This window comes from Caretta caretta, chromosome 24 (genome assembly GCF_965140235.1).
Source record: "Caretta caretta isolate rCarCar2 chromosome 24, rCarCar1.hap1, whole genome shotgun sequence".
In the NCBI taxonomy this organism is placed as follows: Eukaryota; Metazoa; Chordata; order Testudines; family Cheloniidae; genus Caretta; species Caretta caretta.
The window spans coordinates 6,907,526-6,935,091 of record NC_134229.1 but is presented as its reverse complement, the minus strand read 5'-3'; the positions used below and the strand labels follow the sequence as shown (position 1 = coordinate 6,935,091).

Below are 27,566 nucleotides of genomic sequence, written 5' to 3'. Positions count from 1 at the left end.
ATGAGTGGCAGCCTATCCTCTACCAGTCAAATATCTGAAAGATCCCAGGAGTTCAGATAAATACTGTGAAACTCTCCAGTTTCATCCTGACAATAGGCAGCTGGCAGCAGGGCTCCTTCAAACATAATCCTTTCCTGCTCACCTCCAGTGAGGTGGTCTTTCAGATTATTTTGGCTGAACCATATCCACACAGTGGACCAAATTTTGCTCTCAGTTACACCATGTAAGTGTAGAGTAATCCCAGTGAAATCAGTTGGGATACTTTAGATATATATATCATAAGTGATAACACCATGCATGTTGCTTCAAACAAACATGCAAGCCTTCAAACATCCTGTGTTAGGCCCCCAAAAAATCATAATTTAAAAAATAATAAATTTGGGGTGCTTTTTATTTGCCTTCTGGTTTTTGAGCCTTTAGAGGTCACATTTTTTCAGCTTTTCTCTGCAGAGCTAGAAACATATTTATTTGTCTCTTAACAAAAGCTGAGATTCTCACATAGTCACCAGAATCCAGGAGCTGGGGCTTGAAAAACAACATCACATACTGTGAGACTTGTGATTAAGCTGTGAGATTTGGCAACATTGTGAATGAGGCCAGATCCCTTGATTGGAGCCTCTGGGAATAGTGAGAATAATAATAATTAATTAATTAATAATTATGTGGATGGCAGAATTCAAATCCTGCTGAATGTATTTGGCATAAATTATTCCACTGTAATCTGCTGTCAGTGTTTGAAATAAATGGGCTCAGAGCTCTTGCCCCGCTCCAGAAATAAACCATCTCTCCATCTTTTCAACATACCCTGCCTTGGCAGGCAGTATAGCCTAGTAGATAGAGCACAGGGGTGGGGACTCAGGAGCTCTGAGGACTAGTCCCAGCTCTACCACTGACTTGCTAGGTAACCTTGGCCAAGTCATTTCCCCTCTCTGTGGCCCACTTTTCCCATCTGTAAAATGGAGGTGATACGTCAAATGCTTTGAAATCTACTGATGAAAAGTACCATATAAAAGCTAGAGATTATTATTGTACCAAAAAAAGAAATCCCTTCTGGTGCTCTGTTCTCCTCGCCAGCGCACAGCAAGTACTCGCAGTCAGATCAGAAACCTGCATTTATCCACCCACCACGCTAGCTTCAGAAGCCTGACGGCGTGACTCACGATTGTTGATGCTGGGTGGTGGTTGGGTTTTTGTGTGTGTGTGTTGTTTGCTACTGCAATGGAAGCCTTGCATGCCGAATGCTTCTGGAGGAATATGAAATTACCCACCCAAGTTGTATTATCATAGACCATATTTTTGTAAGATGGAAGTACAGGATGCAAAGTGTTTTTATTTACACCACTCTAGCAGTGTAATGGGACCTTCAGGTGGGTGTAACTTCTAGTCACATCCCCCTAAAAGCCTCTTAACGCTACTGGAACAGTGTAAAGGGACCCTAGGGTACAACAGAATCAGAGTACTTACAGAGTACACGGAAGCATGACAGACATTTGCCTCACTCTGTCTATCTTGCTGTTGTATTCACCTCATCTCTTGAGTGGCTCTTTGTGGTACGGACAGCCTGTCTCTGCTGTGTTGGTACAGGGCCTAGTGCAATGGGGCCCTGATTGCTGTGGCGTGCTTACTACCTCGACCAAAATATACTGCAGCACAATTACCTGCCTTTTTATGTGTGCGAGGAGGTATGTATCTGTCACAGGCCCTGAGGGACCAATTAGGTCACCTGGCTGCACCTGGAGGGAGTCAGGCCTAACTGAACAAGAAGCCTAGGCTGGATTTTAAAGCCAGAAAGTTTTCAGCAGAAGGGGACTCTAGGGAGGGAGTCTGCAGGCACTCTCTGGGGGCAGAGAGGAAAACCCAAGAGGGAGAATAAACCCTGGGGTTGTAGCCCTGGAAGAAGAGTCAGCCCCAGAGGAGTTGAGGGGAAAGCAAGCTTGAGAGGCTAGGTAGGAAGAAGCCCAGGGAAACAGCAGCAAAGGGAAGGACTGTGGAGACCTTGGCTGCTTGTTGTAGGGACCCTGGGCTGGAATCCAGCGTAGAGGGCAGGCGGGAGTTCCCCTACCAGCCACTGGCAAGTGGCACAGGAAGGCCGGAGATGTCAACCGGACAGCTGGTCTGGAGAGACTTTGTTACCGCAGATCGGGGGCACTACACAGTGACCTGGCCAGAGGGCCGAGTCACGAAAAGGGAGCACCCCGAGTCCTGAAGAGAACGAGGGGCGGGGAGGGGGGTGTCACTGCTCGAGTAACTGATGGAAGACGACACCAAGCTGGGTGAGAGCTGACCCCCAGAGCAACCACAAGGAGGTGCCACTCACAAGGTGACAAATTTTTTCAGCTGTGAAATGTCTGTTTAACTGGAGTGTCATGTAGCCAGTTTGAATGTACTGATCACGAAGTGCAGCCCATTGTTGAGCGTATGTTATATGGCCCCTATGTGCCAGAACCACAGAGAATATCAGTCTCTTAGGATATGGGCCGCATGTGAGTACTTTTAGCTCAAGCTGCAGCAGTTTATGCTTTTAGCTCTAGAGGTTCCCTGGTTCAATCTCCGGGGTGTTAGCCAAAGATGGTGGCCGTCACCTTAGCATCCCCAAAATCTGAGTCAGAGATCCCGGAACTTTTCCAACATGGACCCCATTTTAACACAAATATGGTCACATTTGCCCCTTCCCATCCAAATTACAACCATGTAATGTTCCTGGAGAGCCACAGCAATGGCTCACGTGGAAAAGGAACATTAGGGGAGCGTTTAATGTGTGTTTAGGTTCTCTGAATGGAATTTAGGAGCAGAGAATCAGGAGGAGTTGCTAGTACCGTGTGGCCAGCCAGCTCCCCGCAAAGAACCCAGTCCCCTTGTGATCCACTGGTGAGTGTGTAGTACCGATCTCTCTCTGACAGGGTGTCCCCAGAAATTTTTCACCTGGTACACCCCAGGGCTCCCTTCCAGCTCTCTCCGGGCTGGCTCCCTGATCAGGCCCTCACCACTAGTTCTGTGGGCAGACCGGAGGGGACATGGGCTCCTGGAAGCGGGGCAAGGCCAGGCAGGGGGTAGTCCTGGTGCAGGAGCTGTTCCCACAGCACCAACGAGGAGGAGCAGCTCTGACAACACCACCGCCTGCTCAGGATTGGTCCTGTGGCCCGCTGTCCTGATGGAGTTGTGGGGCCAAAGCTGAGTGGTGCTGCTACCCCCTTGCATACCACTGTGGGTGCCAGTGCTTCTCTGCGCCTGATCTGTAGAGGACATGAGTTTCTTGCAGCTATGTTTTAAGGAGCTTTTGCTAAAGTTGTAACAGCGCATTCTTCTAGCTCTGGTGGCCCCCTGTTCAAACCCTGGTAATCAGCCAAAATAGCAGCTGTCGCTCCTAAGGGCCACGTTTTGGGAACTTCTCTGCCATCTCATTTATTCTATAGTTTTGCAACTGAACATTTATTCTTTTGTTATGAGAATTTAGTGCTTGTGAATTAACGACCGTGGAGCCTGAAATCCAGTGATGGAAGAACACAGTCAACAATACACAATCTAACAATCTTCCTCCGGCTGCTCCCCTTGCACCAGTATGTCTCAGCCTGGTCATGGAGCTGCCAACGAAGGGACTGAGAGGAGAATCTTAGCCTATGTGGTCTCGTCAGCCTTGGCTAAATGGCCAAACAGTATCAAAGACGCTGGGGTTCATTGAGCTGTAGTCACCTGTCCATTGGGAACTGAACTGAGACCCATTAATGCAGTTCATATAGGTCAGGGGTTCTCAGTGCATGGGTCACAACCTCCCTGTGCTCGGGGTCTGTCCTTCTTACATTGCAAAACAGAAGGGGAATCCCAGCGTGGTGAGGGGGGGAGTCTCTGGATGGAAAATGTTCCTCTTGAGACTGTTTATTGATGGTTTGTGTGAAAGGCGTCGCTTTCCATGATGCAGCACAGCCATGTGACTGCTCTGGTACACTCCCCAGAGGGGAGACCGTGGTGCACCATGGGAGATGTAATCTAACCAGGGAGCCTGGCCTCTGGAGGGGAACGGGAAGATGAAGCACCCCAAACTACAAATCCCGAGAAGCACCACGGCAGCATTTCGGAATTTAAATATTTCAAGTGTTTTTTGTTTGTTTGCTTATTTTTGTTTTGTTTTTGTTGTTGTTGTTGTTGTTTTTTACAAAAACTTGAAATCTCCTGTGGAAAATTTTGCTGAGAAGATTTTTTTTTTTCATCAAAATCTTCTGTGGGAAAACACCCCCGTTTTCTAACCAATGCCAGCTGATGTAGGTCACTGAACAACCAGCAGATGCTAACAATTTCCATTCACTTCTGATCCACGCTGCTGGTGAGTGAGCCCAGTTGCCGATTCCCCTATGCCACCCCAACCTATGTGCCAGAATGCTTTTCAAAAGGTAGTATAACTTAATGGTGCTCTGACACCCATGTTTCTGCTACACGGCTCATTTCCAGTGCTTCTGACCTGGTGTAGAAGTAGGGTCAATTGGTACTGTTAAAACTGCTGACTACCTCTGATCTTAAAAGCAACACAGTTCTTGGGTGTAGCAAAAGCCACTCTAGTTCTTAGCGTGAAAATAACAAAATATGTGTAAGACGGTTTGCAGATGTTAACAAAGGGTTTTGCATGTAAAGTTTTGCTTCCCTCCAATCTGGACTGGGCAGAATTTAAGGAATATGCAATGATGACTCCCCCTTACCTCCCCCTCTCCCACCGCACATGGATACCACTGTTGTCTCCATGGTGCTGATTCCACTAGACAAGATGCCGTTTGCAGGAGCATTCAGTACAGTGCTGACATAAGCTTTCTGCTGTGACAGGAGGTTGTTGCCTCGGTTAGTAGGTGTACGATTGTTGGGACACATGGTAATGAAAGGTGACATTTGGATCAATTCAGCAATCCAGTGATGGGTGGCTTTTAATATTACTTGTGAAATTGAGACGTGTGATCTAGGGTTGCTCCTCTTTGTATTTCTCAGCCCGTCAGCCCCAGATTGTGGCTCGCAAATAAACCTGACATTTTCCAGCAATACTGATCAGGTGGGAACTACAGTGAGGCAGTGTGCCCAATGGAGGGAGGGTTACAAAAAGTTCTGCTTCACTTTGCCTGTTGCTAGTGTCCCTTTTGCTGGTCAGGTGACTGAGTTCTGTTTGTGTGTGTGTACATGCGTGCTCAGGATTTCCTCAGCGTTACTTCTCCTTATATGGTGCGGAGCTTGAGTAAGTCAGTGATTGGCTGGCGGGGCAGCCAGACCAGAGGTAGTAAGGCAGCAAAAGAAAGAAAAGAAGAAGAAGAAGAAGAAGGGGGGTGGGGGGAGAGAATGAGACTTAAGGGAAGTGATCTAGCTGGCCACAGAGTGGCAGCTGACAAGCAAAGCAAAACGACCCACACACTCAGAATTTGTCAAGCAAATCCAAGCTATTTTAAAACCACACATGTAGCCAGCACATTTCGGCTGATATCCCATGGCCTGATCTGGTGTCACCAATGTTTAGAAAGAAATGACCCTCCTCCCACTCTACCCCTCGTGTGTGGTTTTAAAACACAATGATAATCATGCTCATAATTTGTTGGCCTGTGAAGATCTACCCAGACTGGCCCATTCTGTGCTATGGTGCCAGGCTGCTCTTTGTTGTTGTTGTTCTAAAACAAATGTCTGTCTCTGGAGCGGAAATAATAGAGCTGGCCAATACAGCCAGCTCCCTCTGGGAACAGCAGCCTCTCCTTGCTCCTCTTTGGGCCAAGTGTTGCCTTTGTGTGACTTTTATCCCCACATGGGTAGAGTCGAGAAAATGTCTGTGCATGATGTTTAAAGAAAGAAAAAAAAAAGGTCCGTGCTATTTTTGTTTGTTTTTTTGTTGAGGCTGCATGATGGTTCACCACAAAGATGTGAAGTTCTTCAAAAATGTCTTGAGTTGACGCAAAGGCTAGGGATGGCATAAAGGGGCAGGGTTGCTGAAAGCTCGGAACCAGAGGGCAACAAAATGAGGGGAGGGGTGGTTAAGAAGGCAGCCTGGGATGGAATAACAAGAGGCTGCAGTGAAGCTGGAGAGAGGTCTTGAAAGCGAAGACCCTGGAAGGAGAAGCCAGTGCAGTGATTCAAAGGATGGGGACAACATGGTCTGCATGGTTGGGAAAGGGATTTTGGCTTGGGCAGGTTGGAGGCAGGGGAGGTCACAGTAGTATTTAGTGTCGCCAACTGGCACAATATTTCATGCTTTTTCTTAAAGACCCAGGCTGCTGGAGTCAGGTGATGATGTCAGAATCTCAGCTTTCATTTTAAAAACACCAGTAAGTTCTGGCCCTCACAGTTGCAGAGAAAAGATAGAGAATGTGACCCCTAAAGGCTCTGACACCAGAAGACAAATATAAAGAATTCAGAAGTTCTTGTTTTTAAAAAAAAAGGCGTAAAATCATATTTCAAGATTTTGGGGGGCCTGGCTCATGATTTTTGAATGCTAATGATGCAGCAATCAAAGCAGCAGAGACGACTTTCAGTTATTTTTCATTTTAGTGCTCCTGGGTTCTATGTGGGACTCAAAGCACTGAAATGCCATGGGGAACGAGTTAATTCCTCAAATATCTCCAGACCATCTTGGCGCAGGAAGGATGAGGAAATCTGAGAAGTCTGTTGCGTAGACTCCCAGATTTCGGAGTGCTTATCCATATCAGACCTGAACTCTGAACCTTTTGAGGTTCTCCCACCACTAGGAACCCCCTTTCATGCGGTGAATTGCAGTTAGGTGACGACAGACCTGCTGCAGTCACATGTGCCCTGTGGTCAGTTTTTGCTCGCTGTGCTCTTTAGAAGCTTGCCATCTTGAAGGAACTATTGGGAAGCAGATTATTTTACCCCCAAAATGAAGAAGTGCAAAAGACTCCATGAAATCCAGAAGGGAAGTTGCAATTGCTGTCCATTCTGTGTGCAAGGCACTCAGCTACTACGGTGATGAGCATCAGCATAAAAACTAACTAGCTAGAGGGATGTGTATGGGGATGGATGGATAGCTAGATAAGGTGGTTTAAAGCCACTTTCTCCCCTTGTCGCCAAGATGTACATCTTAAAAGACAGCTCAGAACTGGGGCAGCTGAGAGAAAAATATGAGAACAGGGTTTATAAACTAGGTTATTTATTGCAACATGGCCTTGCATCCTAAGTGTAAAGCGTGGATTTGCAAATCAGGACTTTTCATTTAGGGTAGATTGGTGTCATTTGTAAATCTCTAATAGGATTTGTAAATCTGCAGCAGGATTAATAAAACTAGACTCAGATTTGTAACCAGAGGGGGAATGTAAATCCTACATCCTGGCTCCTACATCTGGTGAATGTTTTTAGCTAAATCTGATGTTTGAGAAAATGTGTTTTTTTAAAAATCAGACTAAAGTTGTTGGCATTTGCAGGCAAGATTGTTGTAAGCAGAACCAACATCCATTGTATATCTCATGCTCTAAGAGCAGGTATAGAAATCTACCTAGCAATTCATATTTCTGTCTACTCAGTATCTGTTTTTACCATAGGTTCTTCATATCTCAGTTTGTGTAAATGCTACCTATAAAAAGAGTATGCAGCTTCTTTATGAAAAGTGCCACTTACTGCTAAAGAGGTTACGATGCACCAAATCTCGCTCCCAGTCACACAGGTGTAACCTCAGAGTAACTCCACTGAGTCCAATGAAGTGAAAGGCCCATTCATGGAGTTTGGAACCTGGGCTTTGTATCTGGGTCTCAACTACAAGTTATTAAGCTTGAGGTAGGAATCACTGGGTGAAACTCACTGGCCTGCATTATGCGCTGGACTAGATGATTGTAATAGAACTGTTTGGCTGTCATATATATGGAAAGATTCCCCTTGACCTCAACTTACTTGGAATGAAGCCCTTACTCTGGGGTAGCTGAGAACAGACCCTCTCTTTGTAATGGTGGGAACTTACCTCTGGAGCACCCCCTGGCTATCTGGAGTAGAACTGCAGTTATGTCTTTGCCTCAGTTTCCCCTAGTGCACTTTCATTAAGTTCAATGAGGCTTGTACAAGGGAACAATGCCCGTTCAGGGTATGTAAACAAGCCTTCTCCTTCTGCCATAAGACCTATGCTTCTCCAGGGCCTGGAGTTCTGCAGTCTCTTTCCTGCAGACTCGGGGTATGTCTCAGGCCTCCCTGCCTGGACAGCTTTGTAGTCTCTCACCTCTGGAGCTCTTTCTCTTTGTGCTCTGGGGGCTGTTCATCTCTCTGGGAGCCTTTGTTCTCCAGGGAGATGTCAGGGGAATAGCTTCCTACCCAGCTCCCCCGAGGAGTGCTCGGCTCAGGATTTTCCTTTCTGTGTTTTAACATTTTTATCAGTGACCTGGAGGAAGACATAAAATCATCACTGGTAAAGCTTGCAGAGGACAGAAAAATTGGGGGAGTGGTAAATAATGAAGAGGGCAGGTCACTGTTACAGAGCGATGCAGATTGCTTGGTAAACTGGGCGCAAGCAAACAATATGCGTTTTAATATGGCTAAATGTAAATTTATACATCTCGGAGCAAAGAATGCAGGCCGGACTTACAAGATGGGGGACCCTGTCTGTCGTGGGAAGCAGTGACTTTGAAAAAGATTTGGGGTCGTGGTGGATGATCAGCTGACGTGAGCTCGCAGGATTAATGCAATCTTTGGATGCCTAAATAGGGGAATCTTGAGTAGGAGTAGAGAGATTATTTTACTCTGTATTTGGTCTGTCACAGGGAGCCTGGATGCATGATCTCTCAAGGGTCAGTTCCCATGACAGTCCTGTGAAGTGCAACAGACTATTATGTGAGTGATTCAGAAATATTCTGCATACTTTAGGTTATCAGGAACACCGAGATCTATGGTATTATTATTATGGAGTGGTCTTCCAAAAGAAGAGGTGGAAACTCTGTGCCTTGAGTCATCTAACAGGAGTGGACAAAGCACTGGAAAATAGACTGCCAGGATTAATTACCCCTGGAGGATGGAAAAGATGAGCTAATACTGGTATCTGTTCTGTTCAGGTTCTTATACTGTGGCCTTCATCATCATGGTATCTGAGTGCCTCTCGGGTGGGTCTTTTCCAGCTTTAATGTCTGTGATAGTTGTATGGCGTATTGCCAACATTACAATTTAACTATGACTACGTGTATTTTGGCAGTGTTTTGAGGCCCCAACTGCGATCAAGACCCCATTGTGTTAGGCGTTGCACAGACACGGAGTGAGAGACAGGCCTGTCCTTGAACTTGCCATTTAAAAGGTAAAAGCCAGTAGGTAATGCAAGAGGCTGCCATCTGATGGCTGCTTGGTGGCTTATGTGAAATAAATTGTTGGGTGTCAGGCAGGTTTCTCTCACTAAATCACAGTTGGTATTAACTTGTCTCCTGGCTGGCGGCATTAGCAAAGAGGCCAAGGACTGGAGAGAGACTGGGCTGGATAGAGATGGAGCCTTCTTAACAGCAGAGGTGGTTAGTGGGAGCCAGGCCCATGGCCCATCAGTAAGGGGCAGCAAATGCATGGATGTGCGGAGAAGGTCTGTCCCCAGAGCTGTCAATCCAGTGCTTTTGACAAGTACTTAACCCACCCAAAGCAAAGAAGTCCTGGCTTCCTTGCTGGTGGTTCCAGCAGGACTAGTCAAAGGGGGCTTTGTTCGTAAAACAGAAGAAAACAGGGTATCGCTCCCTGCAATGGTTCTGTGCTTCCAATAGAAACCCAGAGCGAGATTAGCTGCAAAGGATGGAAATAGACACTATAAGTCCTAACTGAGCTCCCAGCTACTGTCTGCCCTCTAGTAACCCCCCCCCCCCACACGCCCTACACACAATCCCTTCCTCTGTGGAGTTAATGAATCCTGCCTGAAAGGCTGGTCAATGGTGCTGTCAGGCTCAGCAGGTATAGAGGCATTACCAGACGCTGATGACCTTCCATGCAGCAATGAGCGAGGAACTGGCCTACCAACCTGCTGCTTTGCAAATCTCCAGCGGGAAACTGAGCTGGTTTTTAAAAGCTTCCAGTCATAGCAACACAGTAACAGGCTTTTATTTTTTATTGATTGATTTTTTTTTGCTGCTCTCATAGCTGAAAGCTGCTGCTGTGCTGGATTCTCCCCAATAGGCATAAACACACGAAGAGCTTGGACAGCACGGCCGAGTGGAGGGAAATGATTGCTGTGTCTCTGAATAGTGACGGAGTGTATTTTGAGGGTTTCCATGCATCAAAGGGGCCTACTCCATTCAAATGCTGTGTTCCCTTCCGCACCTCTCCCAAGCCCCCGGCCAAAAACCCAACGGACTTCCCAATGGAGAAGCCATTAGTGAATAAACTCTGGCTTTGAAATACTAACACTCCCTGAACCCATGAATTTGATGCCAGTAGTCGACCCAGCATTTGGATACTGTGCACTTCGTTGTGTGGGTATATCCCCAAACCCAGCATCTTATAGGTACTCTCTGTGGCTGTTAAAGATCCCAAATTCTTTTTCTTAATTGTGTTCATGCCTTGTTTGAAAGCAGCAGCCGCATTGGTGGTGCGTGAGATGTAGTGAAAGCTACGAGATGGAAACAACCACGCCATCCAGCAAAGGCTCTGCCACCTATTGAGCAGAGATGGGCTCAAGCCACCAGAGTTGGATCCAGATTTCAGGCAGCCCAATGTTGCAAGGTTTGGGTGAAGCCCATTGCAAAGAGAGGACCATTTTGCACAATTCCAATCAGGGCTCAGGTTTCCCAGAGGCGGGAAGTGTTCAGATCTTGGATTTTGATCCATGGGATGTGGTGTATAAACCCCACACTGGCTAAACATGGGTTAACAGGAGCCTGAGCCCAGTTAGCACCTGTGGAGGGGTGTGAGGCATAATTGGCATTTGGCAATCAAACCCAGCTCAGGAGGAGTTGGGGCTTCAAAAAGGAAGGAGCGCAGGGAAGTGGGGGAGGTCTAGGTGGGATATTAGGAAACACTATTTCACTAGGAGGGTGATGAAGCACTGGAATGGGTTACCTAGAGTGTTGGTGGAATCTCAATACTTAGAGGTTTTTAAGGCCTGGCTTGACAAAGTCCTAGCTGGGATGATTTAGTTGATGTTGGTGCAGGGGACTGGACTCGTTGACCTCCTGAGGTCTCTTCCAACCCAAATATTTTATGATTCTATGAAAGGCCAAGTGAGAATTAGCTGGGAGTTTCCTCTCTTGGTCTAAAGGCTGAAAGAGGCCTGAAGCTGGGAGTCACAGCTAGCGGGGCCTGAGCCAGGAGGAACCCTTTGCTCTGAAATAAGAACAAGACCGAACTTGGCAGGCATTAGGCTGAGCTCCAACATGAAGGCCTGAGGAAGGAGTGGGGCATGGGGAGGGGAAGACCTGGAAAAGAAGCCTGGGAAGGCCACTGGAGGGAGGGAAAACCCTGGGCAGTTAAAAGGCAATGGCTGCAGAAAACGGTGATGGCTGCGGCCCCAAACTGTGCCTGCTGAGTCACAAGAAGAGGAGGACCACCACAGGACCGTCATGACCATCACCAGGAGCACTAGAGGAGCTCTGCCACACCCAGCCACAAGGTCATGCACCAGTGCTGAGTCAACCCCTCTACAGTCCATTATTATGTATTTGTCCTGCAGTGACACCCAGCAGCCCTAGCCCTGGCCCAAGACTCCCCACGGTGCAAGGTGTTGTACAAACAGCGAACAATCTAAGTGTTTGGTCCAAGCCCAAATCTGTGGCTGCCGTACAATGCAATGCTGGAACCTCTAAAAGGCAAGTGATATCAAAGCAGATTCACAGCAGGCTTAAGAAGGAGGCTCAGATATAGCCAGCTTCTTCTCTTTTAAGGGTACTGCTTAAAATCAATCTGCCCCCCTGCCAGTGAAAAGAACTCTCTTCTGGTCTCTCTCAGAGGTTTTTTGGGAATCGGTAAGTTATGGGTTCACAAACAATGGACCTGGAGCCCTTTAAGACCACAGGGCATGCTGCAGTGCTCAGCAAAAAGCTTGTTAGATGAGAACCAGTCTCCATGTTTATTATTACCAACTGATCAGCAGGGGCTGGGGAACGTACCATGTGTGCTTCTGAATAAAGCCGCATTGCCAAGCCGTTCTTCTCCTTGCTGTGCTCAGTAATTGGATGTCTTTCCATTTGCAGGGTACAACTACAAGGATAGTTAAGCACAGGAATACATTACCGAGGGAGGTTGTAGAATCCCCATCATTGGAGGTTTTTAAGAACAGGGGACAAACTCCTGCCAGGGATGGTCTAGGTTTACTTCGTCCTCCCTCAGGGCGAGGTGGTAAAGGGGGTGGACTAGAGGATTTCTCGAGGTCCCTTCCAGCCCGGCATTTCTATGATTCTATGACTGCAGAAATCAAGTTTGTTTCACATGCTCTATGTTATTGGCTTGCAAACATGCCTCAAAAGGAGCTGCTGGAGGGGCACCCAAACACCAACGTCTCGTTGGAGACGTTCTGGGTTGCAAAGGGCTGCACCTGATATTTTTGGTCTGACACCACAAATAAGCACCCACCGCCTCATTACTTGCATCGGCACAGACTAAAAATGGCTTATTGCTTGCGTTCACCATCCGTAGAGATCTGCAGCGCGTCACAGCTTCTGACTTTAGGCTGAGAAGAGGGATACTCCAGGGCTCCATTTGGCCTGATTTTTTGGAAAACTGGATTCCGAAGGGTTAACCTCCATGATAGGGGGTGTGTGGCTGCTCAGAGGTAGATTCCAGATTATTGCCCATGTCTCCCTTTGTAAGCAATACTGTGCATTCCGCTTTGTTATAATGCCCTCTATCTAATTACCTGTTCCCAAACACAGTGCTATAACTGAGAAATGCTCCCGGGAAAGAATTGGATCCATCCATATGGAAAGATGCTCCAGGTGCTCAAAGTATTATACCTGGAAAGAAGTATCTGTACTAGTGAAGCAAAACCCATAAAAAAACACACTTTCTTCTCGGTTTTTATTGTTTTTAAATTCTCATTTTAATTTTATTTTTTTTTGTCACAGTCTTAAAATCAATCAAAGTAAACAGAGCTGCAACAGACTGGAGCAATGCCCCAGAGTCTGTACACATGGGAGGTTTATTTTACATAAAAATCAGTGCAGATTGTTTTCCGAAAGGAACACAAAAAAAGCGGAGAGGAAGAGGGAGAACTTTAAACACAAAATACAGATGGGGGGGGCGGGAGAGAAAAGAATAGAATTGGCCAATCAAGCAACAATATAATCCTGTTAGAGAGACACAACTTGGGTGAGGTACTATCTGTTATCAAACCTACTTCTGTTGGTGAAAGAGACAAACTTTTGAGCTTCAGACCTGAAGAAGAGCTGTGTGTAAGCTCAAAAGCTTGTCTCTCTCACCAAAAGAAGTTGGTCCGATAACAGAGAGCACCTCGCCCAACTTGTCTCTCTCATACCCTGGGACCAACACTGCAAGTGGAATCGTATCACATTTGTAAATAGTTCATTGAGTGGCTGTAGCAAAAGGTTGTAGCATCTTCAAAGCCCCTGGATACAATGCACTCTTAAGATGGGACTTTCCAAGACAATTAAGGGAGTAAGTGGTGGAATTTTCCTCAGTGCCTAAGGCCCAGACCCTTTATGGTATTTAGGTGCCTAACTTCCATTGAAATCAATGAGGATCTGGGCCTCAATGACTTGACTTTCAAAGGATTTGTGCTCCTAAATCTCTTAGAGAGTCTGAAAAATCCCTCCTTTGTTTCCCATTAGCCTCCTTTGAAAATCCCACCCTTCTCTCTGAGCCAGGACTTGCTATTTGAGTTGGGGGCAGAACCACGAGGTTCTTTAGGCACAAGGTATCGTAATCATGAGGGACTGATTTTCATTCACCGTCTCAGTTCTCACGCATGGAGTCTAGGGCAGCAGATGAGCACGGAGGGAGATGGGAAATACATCGGGGAAGGAAGTCAGCAGAATTTTAATTACAATAGCAGGAATAAAGATGAGAGGGGGAAAGTGGTATCTGATTCCTTCAAGTATTGGATATACAAAAATACACTTGTCTGTTAACAGTCGAGTGAAAAAGGGAAAAAGCTTCTTTATAATACAGAACACTCTAAAAATGGAAGTTATTCCCAGGAAAGGGAGATCGGGTGGTACTTTTATTAGAGATGGATCTGAACAAAATCCCAATATCCAAGTTTTCGTGCACTGTGAAGAAGTTCCAATGGGATCTAAGCTTTGTAGCTGGTTTCTGCTTCTATAATGCGCTGAGCCTAAGTCCTGGAACCGAAACCCAGTTATATCCCCCACAAACTTAGTTCAGATCAGAATTTTCTCCATGTGGCGTATGATGAGTGGGACTGGAGATAGAGGGTCCAATTCCAGGAAGGACGCTATTTGGTGGTTCAAACAGGTGGCCAGACTACGACTGGACAAACACTGGCCTTTATGCATGTAACATTGGCCTTGTGGTATGCTCAATAAAGATCTTACCTACAATTCTGCCTGCCTAATGCATCCCTCACAGCTAATGAAACACTATGTGCCTCAGGTCCGTCTCTAACCTCAGTTTAGGTGGCAGTACTAGGGGAATGTTTGCAGGCAGGGGTCTGTGTCCATTCACACCGGTTTCCCCCCCCACACACACACACACTCAGAATGCTAATAGTTTTCTATTTCTGGATGCACCACTCTTAAAACAATCTGGTGCAAGATTCCACAGCTGATATAAAGTGGCATGGCTGCATGGAAGTCAGCAGGTCACCAGATGAGAATCCAGCCCATTGCTTTTAGAGCAGCTGCTACATCATAACTAAAAGAATCGGTCTCTTTATTTACCAGGTGGAACCAGATCATGAGTTTGGAACCCATAAGAGGGGCTGCCCAAAATTTGCAGTGCCCAGGGCTGTGATGGCAATTCGTCATGATCACAATCTGCCTCTGCTTTTGTAACAAATAAATAAAACTCATATGGCCCTGAGCACCATCCGCATGTGACAGATGAACAGAAATGGCTCATTGGAGGAGTTCAGCAGCAGTAAGAACCACTGGCCAGTCAGCATTTGTACTGGCTTTCCTGTGATACGGCAGGAGCAGCTGCAGGTTCCATTTGAGGATCCTGGTTCAGTAAAATACTTAAGCAGGTGCTTAAGCACATCCCTGTCCAGCAAAGCACCTGAGAGCAAATTGCTGAATGGGGTGGACTGCTGAAATGGGACCAAACTTAGCCCTTGGGCCATGCCCAAATAGATCTGCATGTAGGTGTCTCGACTGCTTGCAATATACTCTTAGCCCAGCCCTGGCTTTGCCCACTGCACTCATTCTCCCTCCGCTTCTCTAACCATGACAGTGATGACAGAAATGGTCTATGACACCTTCGCTCTCTCTTCCCTTCTCTAACCAGCTTGGGAGAGATCCATGTGCCCCCTGCCCAGAGATTATCCCACTTCTCCTCGGGCTCTGGCGCTTATTTATAGTCTCATTTTATTGCTTTTAAAGAGTCCTATTGCCGTCTCCAACAGCTCTTCTCTCTTCACCCCCCTGCAGTTCCCCCACCCCATTTGTGTCATAATCATCCTCGTCCCTGTGTTCTGTTCCTCCAGCAGCCTTTTGTTTCACTGCGGTTTCCTGTGGTTCAGCTACAACCATCTCCCAGTCCTCTGGAGAGCCCGTCAGTGTTTACTGGGAGGGGGAATGGGACCATCACTTATTTCCCAGCTTGCAAATTGAAATTCAATGTCAGTTTAGCAGGGGAGGAGGGGCATGTGGGCGGAAAGCTAAACTAATCACTTAGGGGTTTAGCGCCTACCTGGACCGGCAGTGTCCAACTTACTACTGAGAGAGTTAAAAAAAAATAAATAGATAATCCTCCACCAACGTTGCTAGGAATAGGAGCCTGCAAGAATCGGGGGGCCCAGTCTGCTGGCAGAGGAAGGAGAAAAGTTGGCATCTTGTTTACTGCCTGTGTGGTATTTGTGTTTGTTCATTCCCACTAGACAGAGACATTTGGAGAGGCCAAAATAGGGATGTATCTGTACTCCACTGGGTTTAAGAGGGACTTTTTTGGAGGGACGTGAGTGTTTAGGAGTGTGTATATCGGGGGGGTGGGGGTGGTGAGAAATATTTCCCTGAAAAAAGAATACAGGGAGCGATTCTCTGAAATGAAAGGATAGACAGCACAGAGTAGGAGATTCAGGAAAACTGTTTGGAACCATTCCTAGAGAACTGGTTTAAGGACAGGCAGTTCTCTAAGGGCCCACAAGCACGGCTGTGTGAGGACATCCCAGATTCTGGGTTTTGTTATGAGCCCTGAACTTGAGTCAGGTTTGTTGAAGTTAAGATATTCTGAGCAAGCCCAGGGCTGGGTTTCAGACGAGATCAGGGCAGAGTATCAAGCCAGCCTGGGGGACAAGTTTCAGACAAACCCAGGTCTGACTTATTACTAAACTCAGTAAAAACCCACTAGATACAAAACCACAATAGAGCCTCGTCTACACTAGTCTTTTAAAAATCTCCCATTGTTGCTCTCGCATTGGTGGTGCCAGCACTAGTGTACACATGGCTCATATGGCCCCTGGTGTTTTCACTTCCATGCCAGCTACACTTCTACTGAACAGTAGTGGTAAAACCCCACTGTGCCTCAGTTTCCCCTCTCACCCCTTGTCTGTTCACACCATGGATTCTTTGGAGCAGGAACTATCTCTGTCTGAGCAGCACCAGGCACAATCTGGGTTGGGGCCTCTAGGCCCTCCCGTCCTATACATCAGTAATCCCTAGATCTGCACAGCAGTTCTCAACACTCTTTATCAAAGCAAGTCAGGTTTACAGTGATCTTTTTGCACAGGGTGGGGGAGGGGAATGGCGGCGCAGCAATGACATGACTAGCCCAAGGTCACGCAGCACCAGAGCCAGGAATTGAACTAAGGTTGCAGACTCCTAGTCCAGTCCCCTAGCTACTAAACCAATTCCCTTAGACAGTAGCAACAAGATGCATGCAACAGTCCCAGCTTTTAAGTCTGCCTTGCCCACTTAATGCCTTTCCCCGGGACCCAACAAACTCGCTGGTGGAATGGAGGCTAGGAAATAAGATTTTGAAGTGAGCTGCAACAGAACAGAGCTTGAGAGTCACTGTTGTGCCATAACACTCTTCCCAGCAGTGCTGCACAGGAAAGCACCGTGGTCTGGTGATTTTCATTGCTGAGCAGCACCGTGGTCTCTGGTGGTTTGTTTTTTTAACCTTTGAGCAGAGAATGAGACTAACTGGGGAATGGGTGGTTTGGTGACCAGTAGCTGCCTCACTGCAAAGGGGAACTGTGAGACAGAGTAGCTCTGCAGAGAGCGAGGGGAGATGTAGACAGATGAACAGCCAGACGGCCTATTCCTTGTCATGACAAATTTGGATAGAACCCTATTCCATTGGAATAGGAGGTTCCCGCAAAATTAGATCGATTTTGCTGGAATTTTGTTTTGGGGGCGAAAAAACAGGGTGGGAAAAAGTTCTGACAATATCAAAACATCCTGATTTGACATGTTCGGAATGAAAAATTTCAATATTTCAGTCTGAAACAACTTTTTCTTTATATATAATATAATGCAACTCCGCCAGTGCCGGACCCAAGCCAGAATCGAAAAGGAGGAGGGTCCCAAACTGAGATCAAAAAGGAGGAGGGTTGGTCGATGCGGCGGCTTCCCATCACTGTAAAAAAACCCCAAGTTCTAGCTACAGAAACTACTCACATAAACCACATAAACCAAAAATCACAGCCTGAGGAGGATGGAAAGTGACGAGAGAAAGTGATCAGGAACAGTCAGCATGGATTCACCAAGGGAAAGTCATGCCTGACTAATCTAATTGCCTTCTATGATGAGATAACGGGCTCTGTGGATGAGGGGAAAGCAGTGGACGTGTTGTTCCTTGACTTTAGCAAAGCTTTTGACACGGTCTCCCACAGTATTCTTGTCAGCAAGTTAAAGAAGTATGGGCTGGATGGATGCACTACAAGATGGGTAGAAAGTTGGCTAGATTGTCGGGCTCAACGGGTAGTGATCAATGGCTCCATGTCTAGTTGGCAGCCGGTATCTAATGGAGTGCCCCAAGGGTTGGTCCTGGGGCCGGTTTTGTTCAATATCTTCATTAATGATCTGGAGAATGGTGTGGATTGCACTCTCAGCAAGTTTGCAGATGACACTAAACTGGGAGGAGTGGTAGATATGCTGGAGGGTAGGGATAGGATACAGAGGGACCTAGACAAATTGGAGGATTGGGCCAAAAGAAATCTGATGAGGTTCAACAAGGACAAGTGCAGAGTCCTGCACTTAGGACGGAAGAATCCAATGCACCGCTACAGACTACGGACCGAATGGCTAGGCAGCCGTTCTGCAGAGAAGGACCTAGGGGTGACAGTGGACGAGAAGCTGGATATGAGTCAACAGTGTGCCCTTGTTGCCAAGAAGGCCAATGGCATTTTGGGGTGTATAAGTAGGGGCACTGCCAGCAGATCGAGGGACCTGATCGTTCCCCTCTATTCGACATTGGTGAGGCCTCATCTGGAGTACTGTGTCCAGTTTTGGGCCCCACACTACAAGAAGGATGTGGATAAATTGGAGAGAGTCCAGCGAAGGGTAACAAAAATGATTAGGGGTCTGGAACACATGACTTATGAGGGGAGGCTGAGGGAACTGGGATTGTTTAGTCTACGGAAGAGAAGAATGAGGGGGGATTTGATAGCTGCTTTCAACTACCTGAAAGGTGGATCCAAAGAGGATGGATCTAGACTATTCTCAGTGATAGTAGATGACAGGACAAGGAGTAATGGTCTCAAGTTGCAGTGGGGGAGATTTAGGTTGGATATTAGGAAAAACTTTTTCACGAGGAGAGTGGTGAAACACTGGAATGCGTTACCTAGGGAGGTGGTGGAATCCCCTTCCTTAGAAGTTTTTAAGGTCAGGCTTGACAAAGCCCTGGCTGGGATGATTTAGTTGGGGATTGGTCCTGCTCTGGGCAGGGGGTTGGACTAAATGACCTCCTGAGGTCCCTTCCAACCCTGATATTCTATGATTCTATGATTCTATGAAAGCATTATGACAGTGGATGATCAAATCCATCGGGAAGTCACCCACTCGATGGTCCAAATTCTGATGGCCAAAAAGAATACATCCATAGCTACCTGGAATGTACGAACTCTGAATAGTGCAGGAAAAGTAGCACAGGTAATCAAATAAATGGATAGATATAAAATTGACAACCTAGGACTTTGTGAAGTTAGATGGAAAGATGAAGGTATGATAACATCTGGAGAAAAAACAATGTTATATTCAGATGGAACTGAACATGAGGGAGGTGTAGAAATCATCAGGAATAGCGCTGCAAAGAAATCACATATGAATTGGCAGCCAATATCAGATAAGCTACTGGCAGCTCGATTCCACTCTCGGCACATTAAGTGCATCAGAGTCCAGGCATATGCTCCAACATCCGATGCACATGAAGAAGAGAAAGAGCGATTCTATGCAGAATTGAACAATGTAATGAAAGAAATACCAAACCACGATCTTGTCCTGGTTACGGGATTGTAATGCCCAAATTGGAAGTGAAAGAAGAGGTTGGGAAACAGTCATCGGTCCACATACAACTGGAACAATGACAGACCGTGGCACAAGACTTCTTGAATTTTGTGCCAAAAACAATCTTAGCATCTGCAATTTTTTCTTCCAACATAAAAACATACACAAAAAGACATGGATTTCACCAGATGGCAGAATTCTTTTGTCGACACCGCTGCGTCTACACTGGGGGTGAGGTTGATCTAAGTGCAGTGCTCAGGGCGTGACATTTTTCAGGGGCTGCATTTACCCAGTTCCAAACCAATCCTCCAGATGCCTTGTCTCCCTGGAGTGTCAACCAAAGGGCCCCTGCTGTCGCTGCACTGCTGTGCTCGTGGGAGCCACAGGCATCTGCTGTGTTTTGGTAGCACTCCTGTCAAGCGCTCTCCTTCTTGGGCTATGCCATTTCAGCCAGCTCAGGCTTGACACGAAGGGCTCTATGCAAAATGGATCTCGTTTTTTAAATCAAACTTGATAAAAACATTGATTACCCATTTCTTTTTAACCCTTTGACTATACCTATCCATCTTGCTATTTTCAGGGAGAACCCACCCGCAGTGCTGAATGCCCCAGGTACATACAGGTGGAACACAACTGCTGAGCTCCTGAATGTGCCATTCGAGGTGTCCTCCACCTGCCACGCCCAGGAGGCGCAGCTGGGGGAACCAGCAATGCCTGCCATATAGAGCGATGATTTCATTGCAGTGTGACTGGGTTTTGGGGCAGGTGCAGTGAGAATCAAGGAGCCAGCAGCAAAAGATTTAAGTAAGAGGCATGCAAAAAAAAAAAGTTATTGGCTTCTGGGCATATTCTCCCCTTGATTTGGTCTTAGTGGGTGGGGAGCAAGGATATAAAAGACCCCTTCACGTAGCGTTTTCCATGCTGCTTTATTCATGACCCCTTTTTCTCGGTCTAAATGAAAATTTGCTGGCAATTAGAGCCACGAATATGTGGCTGCCTGGTGCCAGGGGCAATTCCGGACCCATTTCTTTAACTAAGTTAATTAATTAAATAAAGCCACCGAGAAATTTTAAAGCTGAGCCTGCTGCTCTGTCTTTTTAGCTCAAGCTAGACACGAGCTCGACTCAGCTGGCTGAGCGCAGAGCCGACAAATGGGCGGACCGCACTGAGTGCAAAACTAGCTTTGAAGCCCCCAAGCTTGATTTTTTTCCCAATCATCCTGCACCCCATTTAGACCAGTGCAAAGTGGGGGCAAACACTGGTGTTCTGATTCTGTAGCATTATAGCCCACTTGGCACAGGGGTGAATCACACATGGTGCAGGCAATGGAGAATCGGGGAACCATGGCCACCGTGTTATTCACTGTATGTTTTGGGTCATGGGAGTCACAAAATGCCATTTGAGCAGGGGAGCTTAAGCCTTATTTCCTCACCCCGCTATTTCATAGGCTCCTTGAGTTGACGGCCAGAAGGGACCATCAGATCGATCATCTAGCTTGACCTCCAGGATATCACATTTCACCCAGTTACCCTTGCGCTGTGCCCAAAGATTTTAGTTAGACCAAAACATTTCAGTCTGCAGGAAATGAAACTGCACCACAGCCAGAGAACGAGTGGGAGGTGCCCCCAGTATCCCAAGCTCCTGCAATGGGAGGGAATTGATTAGCTGAGATGTCCGGATGATCACAACCATGCTACAGAGGAAGGTGGGGGAAAAAAACTCTAAGGTCCCCTATTCTCCCAACATACCCCAACTGATTTCAGTGGCAGGTCAGTGAGAACAGGAGAATGATTCCCTTCCCTGGATGATTGCTGGCTTTGTCTTTCGGGAGTTACAATCCTTCGGTTGCAAACCCATTCACTGCAGCTACGCTCTTTGTAGCCCTTGGTTCCTCAATTTGCCCACGGCATTGATGCGGCCTGAACGGCAGGAGTGGAATTTGACCTCAGGAGCATGGGATACAGTATAACAGAGAAATGAGCATGCAGGCTTGCTCTGAGGGCCATCAGAGCTGCCACTGGCAACCTTGGTCAGACAGTCCCTTAGCTACACAGTGAAAAAAATGGCCTTGCAATTGCTCCAGAACCAGAAAACCTAATACCAATACAAACTTTCCACACTAGTGTGCAGTGCCTTATAAACCAGACAGCAGCTAGTCAGCGCATCATAATATCTAGCTCTTACAGAGCACTTTTCATCCATAGATCTCCAAGTGGTTTACAGAGAAGGTCAGTATCTTTCTCCCCATTTCACAGCTGGGGAAACTGAGGGAGAGAGTGATTTGCCCAAGCTCACCCAGCAGCAGAGCTGGGAGTAGGATGCCGATCTCCTGAGTCTCAGTCCAATGCTCTATCCACTACGCCATGCTGCTTCCCAATATGCGCAGCTGGATTGAAAAGATCTGACTATGGAGCATCAGTGAAACTGACTCGATTTTTTGTTTCTTGATGCACAGAAGGTTTAAAACCAAAAATTGCAACTTGCTGTGAAAGATCAGATGAATCAACGACACACAGGATGTGGGGCCAGGTTCTCTGTTTGCCCTGCCCCTTGTTCAGTCATTTGTATCAGTGCATAATGGGTGTAAAATGCACCTTCTTTGCACTGACGCAAATGACTGCACAAAGTGCAAAGGAATGGAGAATCACACCCTTGGTCTCTTTACCCCACCTCCTCCCTACGCAGACCCCGAGTCCTCACGAACATTCCTCCCACACATTATCTCCCTTCCCCACCACAATTCCTCATGCCGTTTTTAACTCAGAAAGATGTGCTCGGAAAGGAAGGTAACAGCAGTACTAAACTGATTGGCATGTTTTCCGCACACATGCCACTCTCTCTTGTATTTGGCTTTTCTCTGTAATCCCACAAAAGGGATTGACAAATGGGGAAAATTTGGTGAAATTTAAAATAAAATAAAAGAGATTACAAGTGAATGGAGGGGGAATTATATCCCATGTTGGGGGCAAGGTCTGTCTCTTTGTTCTGTGTTTGTACAGCATCTAGCGCCATGGGACTTGATCCATGACTGGGACTCTTAGGCGCTACTGTAATAGACCTACCAGCAATAAAAATGTACCACATCTCACACAGTGAGTCCTGATACCTGACTAGAGCTGTGTGGGAATTGGAATTTCTGTTTTGCAGGAAATTCAGTGATCTCTAAATTTGCGTAATTACAAACTAGAACAAAACCAAAGAATTTCAAAATTTTCCAGAAACTGACATTTCTGAAAAAGTTTTGGTTTGGGGCCAATTGAAATGTTTTAGAGCTCCGTGTAAGCGCAAAAGCTTGTCTCTCTCACTAACAGAAGTTGGTCCAATAAAAGATAAGACCTCACCCACCTTGTCTCTCTTGTTTCAGTGTTGGCGTTTTAAAATGAGTTTACATTTTTGTAATATAAATTTCAAAACTAAAATACTGACGTGTTCCATTCTGAAAATGTCATAACAAAATGTTTCGAACTCATCAAAACTCTTGTTTTCCCCCCTCACTTTTTTCCCCCTGAAACAAAATTTTATCAAAATTGACATGTTCTCATGGGAAGTTTTGGTTTCCAAAGGAAAAACATTCCATTGGAAAATTTCCAGCCCGCTCTACAAATAATGAATGACAATGTGAACGTGCAGTCTTACCAAATTCTCTGGCAACGCTGCTGGGTGAGGGAAAGGCCAAAGGAGTGGGACAGGCCTGGCCAGCTTTGGGGCCTCTCTTTGTGCCACAGCGTGGGATTGTAAAAGCCAAGTGCTGTCTACGCTCATCGACCAGGGAGGGAGAAGGAGAGATGGAGGTGGGATATAGAAGGGGAATGAGCACCTCAAAAATAACCCCTTTGTTGGGACCCTTAAAATCTTAAAGTTAGCTCTGCTTCAAATCAGAAGGTGGAATCCTGGCTTCACTGATGTCAGTGGGGCCAGAATTTCACTCAGAAGCAGCTGCAGTAGGCATTTTGGAGGTGCCCACGGCACGGAAGGGTCATGAAAACCTTGGTGATGTTCATGACCCAGGCACAGAAACAAGGAGTGGGAGATGGCCCACCGTACCTCTTTCCCTCCCACCCCCAACATGAGCTCTGAGCTCACGGGCAGGGGGGACTTTAGGAATTTGATTGGATGGGGAGGATTCCAATTCCTTTGAGTTGCCGCTCATCCCAGTTTTTGTTTGGGTGATTTTTGAATCCCTTCCTCTTGGGATGCTCCAGGGTAAGATCAATGTCACCGTGGCATGAGGAGGAGACCGTGATCTCACAGCATCACATCATGACTCTGTTCTGATGCAGAATCATGATGTCCAGACATAAATGCTGTGGCTAGAGCTGTATGAAACTTGTCTGTTTTGGTTTTCAGGGGCACTAGTGTGATGGTTTCTTTTTTGAACTCACTTCACTGGGTTTGTATCACAGGACTTTTGGGCTGAACCAAACCCACAACTGCCCAATTCAGGCGTCAAAACCATGCAAATCCATCCGGAATGGTTCCCTCTACAAACCATAACTCTTCCCGCCCCCGTTTGCTCAGAAGTCCACCCTAGGTTAGCAGGAAGGTTGGTGAAGCTCAACAAAACCTGGTCCCAAGCTGAGAACCTGTTGCAAAATTTTGCACAGCTCCAACAACTACGTGACCTGTGAGTTTTCGTTGTAGGACAAACCTGCTTCCAAACCAACAGGTGGTCTCCTGCCCAGGTGCTGCAACTCCTTAGCTCCATAAATATACAGAGTATGTCTACACTGCAGCCACAGGGTGTACCACCATTCTTGTCAATAAACCCAAGCTAGCTTCAAGGTAGCAGACCTACTGTACAAACCTGCCTGGAACCCTGGGTAATTACTCCCATAGAGTGAAACTTGCACCAAGCCCCACCTCCAATGGACAAATCCACCCCTGTCTTAGGTGACTATTCAAGACACCTGCCAAGTCTCTAGGACTGTTTTGTTTTCCCTATAGTCAGATAACCACCCCTGTTAACCAAACAGTTTTTGTCATTACCTTGGCAGGTTGCACAAGACAGATTTTTAAGGAGCAAGTTTCTACATAACTGTGGGTTTCTTGGGTGTGTTCAGTGACCCCCATATGCGCCTTAGACTTTGGGCATCTTGCTAGAACTGTATAACCCAATCAGTGTTTTTACATACATACATTTTGATATTATTCAAGTGCCTAGAATCTCAACCCCACTCATGACACATGTCCATGCTAATCCAGTGTAATTAGAACCTCTAGATTTTAAAACAGCTTTTCTATTTTGAGAACTGGGTTATTTTTAATGCTTAACATTATATCTGAAAACTATTTGAAGATTTTTTTTCTTGTTTCCTTCTGGATCAAAGAGAGATGACATAGAAGGGCACTGTCAGAATGGCTTACATGTCAGGGTTTTTTTTTAAATCTCTCTTTTTTTTAAGGGATTAAATTTGATTCCACAGACTGTAAAAATGCACCCATTGAGTGGTCAAAATGTTAAAAAAACAAATCAAGAAAAGAATACTTCTTGTAAATTCTGTAAAAGCCAAATCTCCCCATTTCTATCATGACAGCATGTCTGTGTGGCTTTGTGATAAGAACTGAAGTGAGCCAGAGATTTTTCTGACGTTTGAAGGATAGGTTTTGAAAAGAGATATGAATATCTTAAAAGGACATTGTGAGGTGAAATTGGGCCCCAAATTTAAGCTTTGCAAACAACCAGCTGTTAAAGAAGCTTAGGCCAATAGAAATATTTCCACCAATGTTATTTAATTCCAACTGGTGGGAGCTTTTAAAAAACACAGATCAACATTTCCTTGCAGCGTTTGCAACCCAAACATCACAGCCTTAGCCGGCAATATGAGTGAAACTGACCAGACACAGACCTCAACATAACTAGTCTCATTTCAAATATGTGAGAGGCACAAAATGTAAACAGTGAAAAGGAAATTAGACATTAAAACTCAGTTGTTCTTAATATTCTCAGGGGTTCTTTGCAACATAGGCAAGGAAATTAGATTTCTTTGAAAAAACAACTGATGTTAATTTGCCAGTGTACTTTAAGCCCTGAGAGAAATCTTAGCATATTTCCCTCTTGTCCTGCTGCTTAAGTGCATGAAAGCTGAGCCACCTACTTAGAAAAGTGCTAGACATCAGTGAGGCGAGGATATCTGAGCTCTAATTTGGGATCCATTTGAGTTTCAGTGGGCCTGATACTGACCTCACATCAATGTCAGCTAAGAGACAATTGTGTGAGGCTCAATCGTGTAAATGGAGTGTGAGCGAGAGCAGCATCAGGCCCATTAAACCAACAGCAATTCTCAGTTTTTCTGTTGCCCTCTGTGCCAAACCCTGACTTTCCATTTCACTCCAGCCTAAATGAAGGAAAGAACAATGAAAAACAAATAATGACGGCCCGTTGGACTCCAGGCCTTGATCATCTGCACAAGAAGGAAGACATTGTGGTTGCTAAATCTGATTGCACCGGGCCAGAGGGTGTCTCCGAAGCATCGGCTGACAGACAGGGTTAGTTTTAACACAGATTGCATACCTGTTGCCTCTGTACAGAGGGCTGTATTTGTACCACATGTATTAACAGCTGCCTGCCACAGGAGTTTGCAAAAGAGGGTTTGGGATCAGTGCAGGAACAATGCCAGGGAAGAGCCCTGTTAACTGCAGTCCAGGAAGGAGCTCCCGATGCTCTCATGACACGTCAGACTGCATTCCAGGCTGGGAATCGCCTCGTTCTGACAACGGAATTCCAACCCCGGCTTGGATGTCACTGGCAAGCATCTTCCAGACAGTTTTTGGATAACAGGGACCTCCACGTGCTGATTCTTTTTTAAAGAGGAGGAAAAACGTACGCCATGTTGCCAATGCTCTTGGTCAAAGAGCTGTAATGCAGGACACTGGGTTCAGAGCAGCAAACCCAGGGCTTCTATAGAGGGAGAATATCTACCCCTGCTGCTGTGCATATGTCCCCACAAGTATGCCGGGAGCTTTCCAGGTCTTGGTGATCTTCCGTCCTGCAAGCATGACACGAGCAGCCCAAGAACGCAGAGAAAGGATACTTTGAAAAAAAGTAGGAATCCAAACTGGTTTATTTGAACACCTTTTGTTTCATCTGGGGATGGGGGGAGGGGGGAGATCTGGGGAGGGGAAGGGGTCAAGCTTGAGGAGCAAGTTTTGATGAGAACAGGCACCTTGTACTGTTTCGAACACTGTAAATAATAATAAAAAGAAATCACCACCATCCCACCCTGAAGCGTGCCTTCACATCATGCTCTTCCTGTACTGAGACTGTGAGATCTGTTTGGGTTTAGGGTCCAACGGTTGCAGTTCTAACTGTTTGTACAGGTCCCTCAGCTCTTTAATCTCCTGTAACACCTTCTTGGCTTGGCTCCAGGTGGAGGAGGCCTCACCCAGCAACCTCTCTGTCTCCCGCAAGATGCTCTCAGAGTCCGACTTGGAAGAGGAAGAAGTGGTGGTGGCGGCAGCGGCGAAATCTTTTGTCTTTCGCTTCCCTTCCCCATAGCCCTTCACCTCCGTCAGCAGTTCCTGAGTTTTTTCTAGTTTCAGTGCAACCAGTTCCTGTATCCGGGCCAGCTGCTCGGGCTCACCCGAGGCAAACTGAGCCTCCAGCCCCTTCCTCAGCACCGCCCGGTGCGCGGAAGAGTCCCGGCGAGACAAAATCTCCTCCATGGAGGCACATTTGTTCTTTTCCGAGTGCGAGAGCTTTTTGGGGACCTGCGGAGTGTACATGGTCCCTTTGTCGAAGGCGTCGTTGCGTTTCCCAGTTTTGTCCCACGAGGTCGCCTCCCGTCTCGGCAGGCTCACTGTCCGGCCTTTCTCCAAGGACTTGACGTTCTCCGAATCCGACCGGCGCCGGCCGGCAGCGAGGTGTGCCACAGACTTATCCAGGTCCACCCGAAAGCTCTCTTCACAGGTCCCGTGGTCCTCTGGAGAGGTGTCTTCCTCTTGGATAAGGTCCAGTGTCAGCATGCCATCCGACGTTGAGGTAGATGCCTGCAGAGCGTGGCGAGAAAGGCGGGAGTCATGAGCAGATGGACGAAGAGGCTGCCCACCCATTACTTTGAGCATCATAGCAACAATGGC

At 46.6% G+C, this 27,566-nt stretch overlaps 1 protein-coding gene across 2 annotated transcripts in view; it reads right to left on the bottom strand.

The window, feature by feature from the left end:
• Positions 1-12,921: 12,921 nt before the first annotated feature.
• PLEKHO1 (pleckstrin homology domain containing O1) overlaps positions 12,922-27,566 on the bottom strand; it is a 39,326-nt gene continuing 24,681 nt past the window's right edge. For both annotated transcript variants that reach the window (XM_048827898.2, XM_048827899.2), the window contains exon 6: positions 12,922-27,476. In XM_048827898.2, coding sequence (XP_048683855.1) covers positions 26,724-27,476 — 753 coding nt within the window. In that variant the 3' untranslated portion in view covers positions 12,922-26,723. The remainder of the gene's footprint in view (positions 27,477-27,566) is intronic.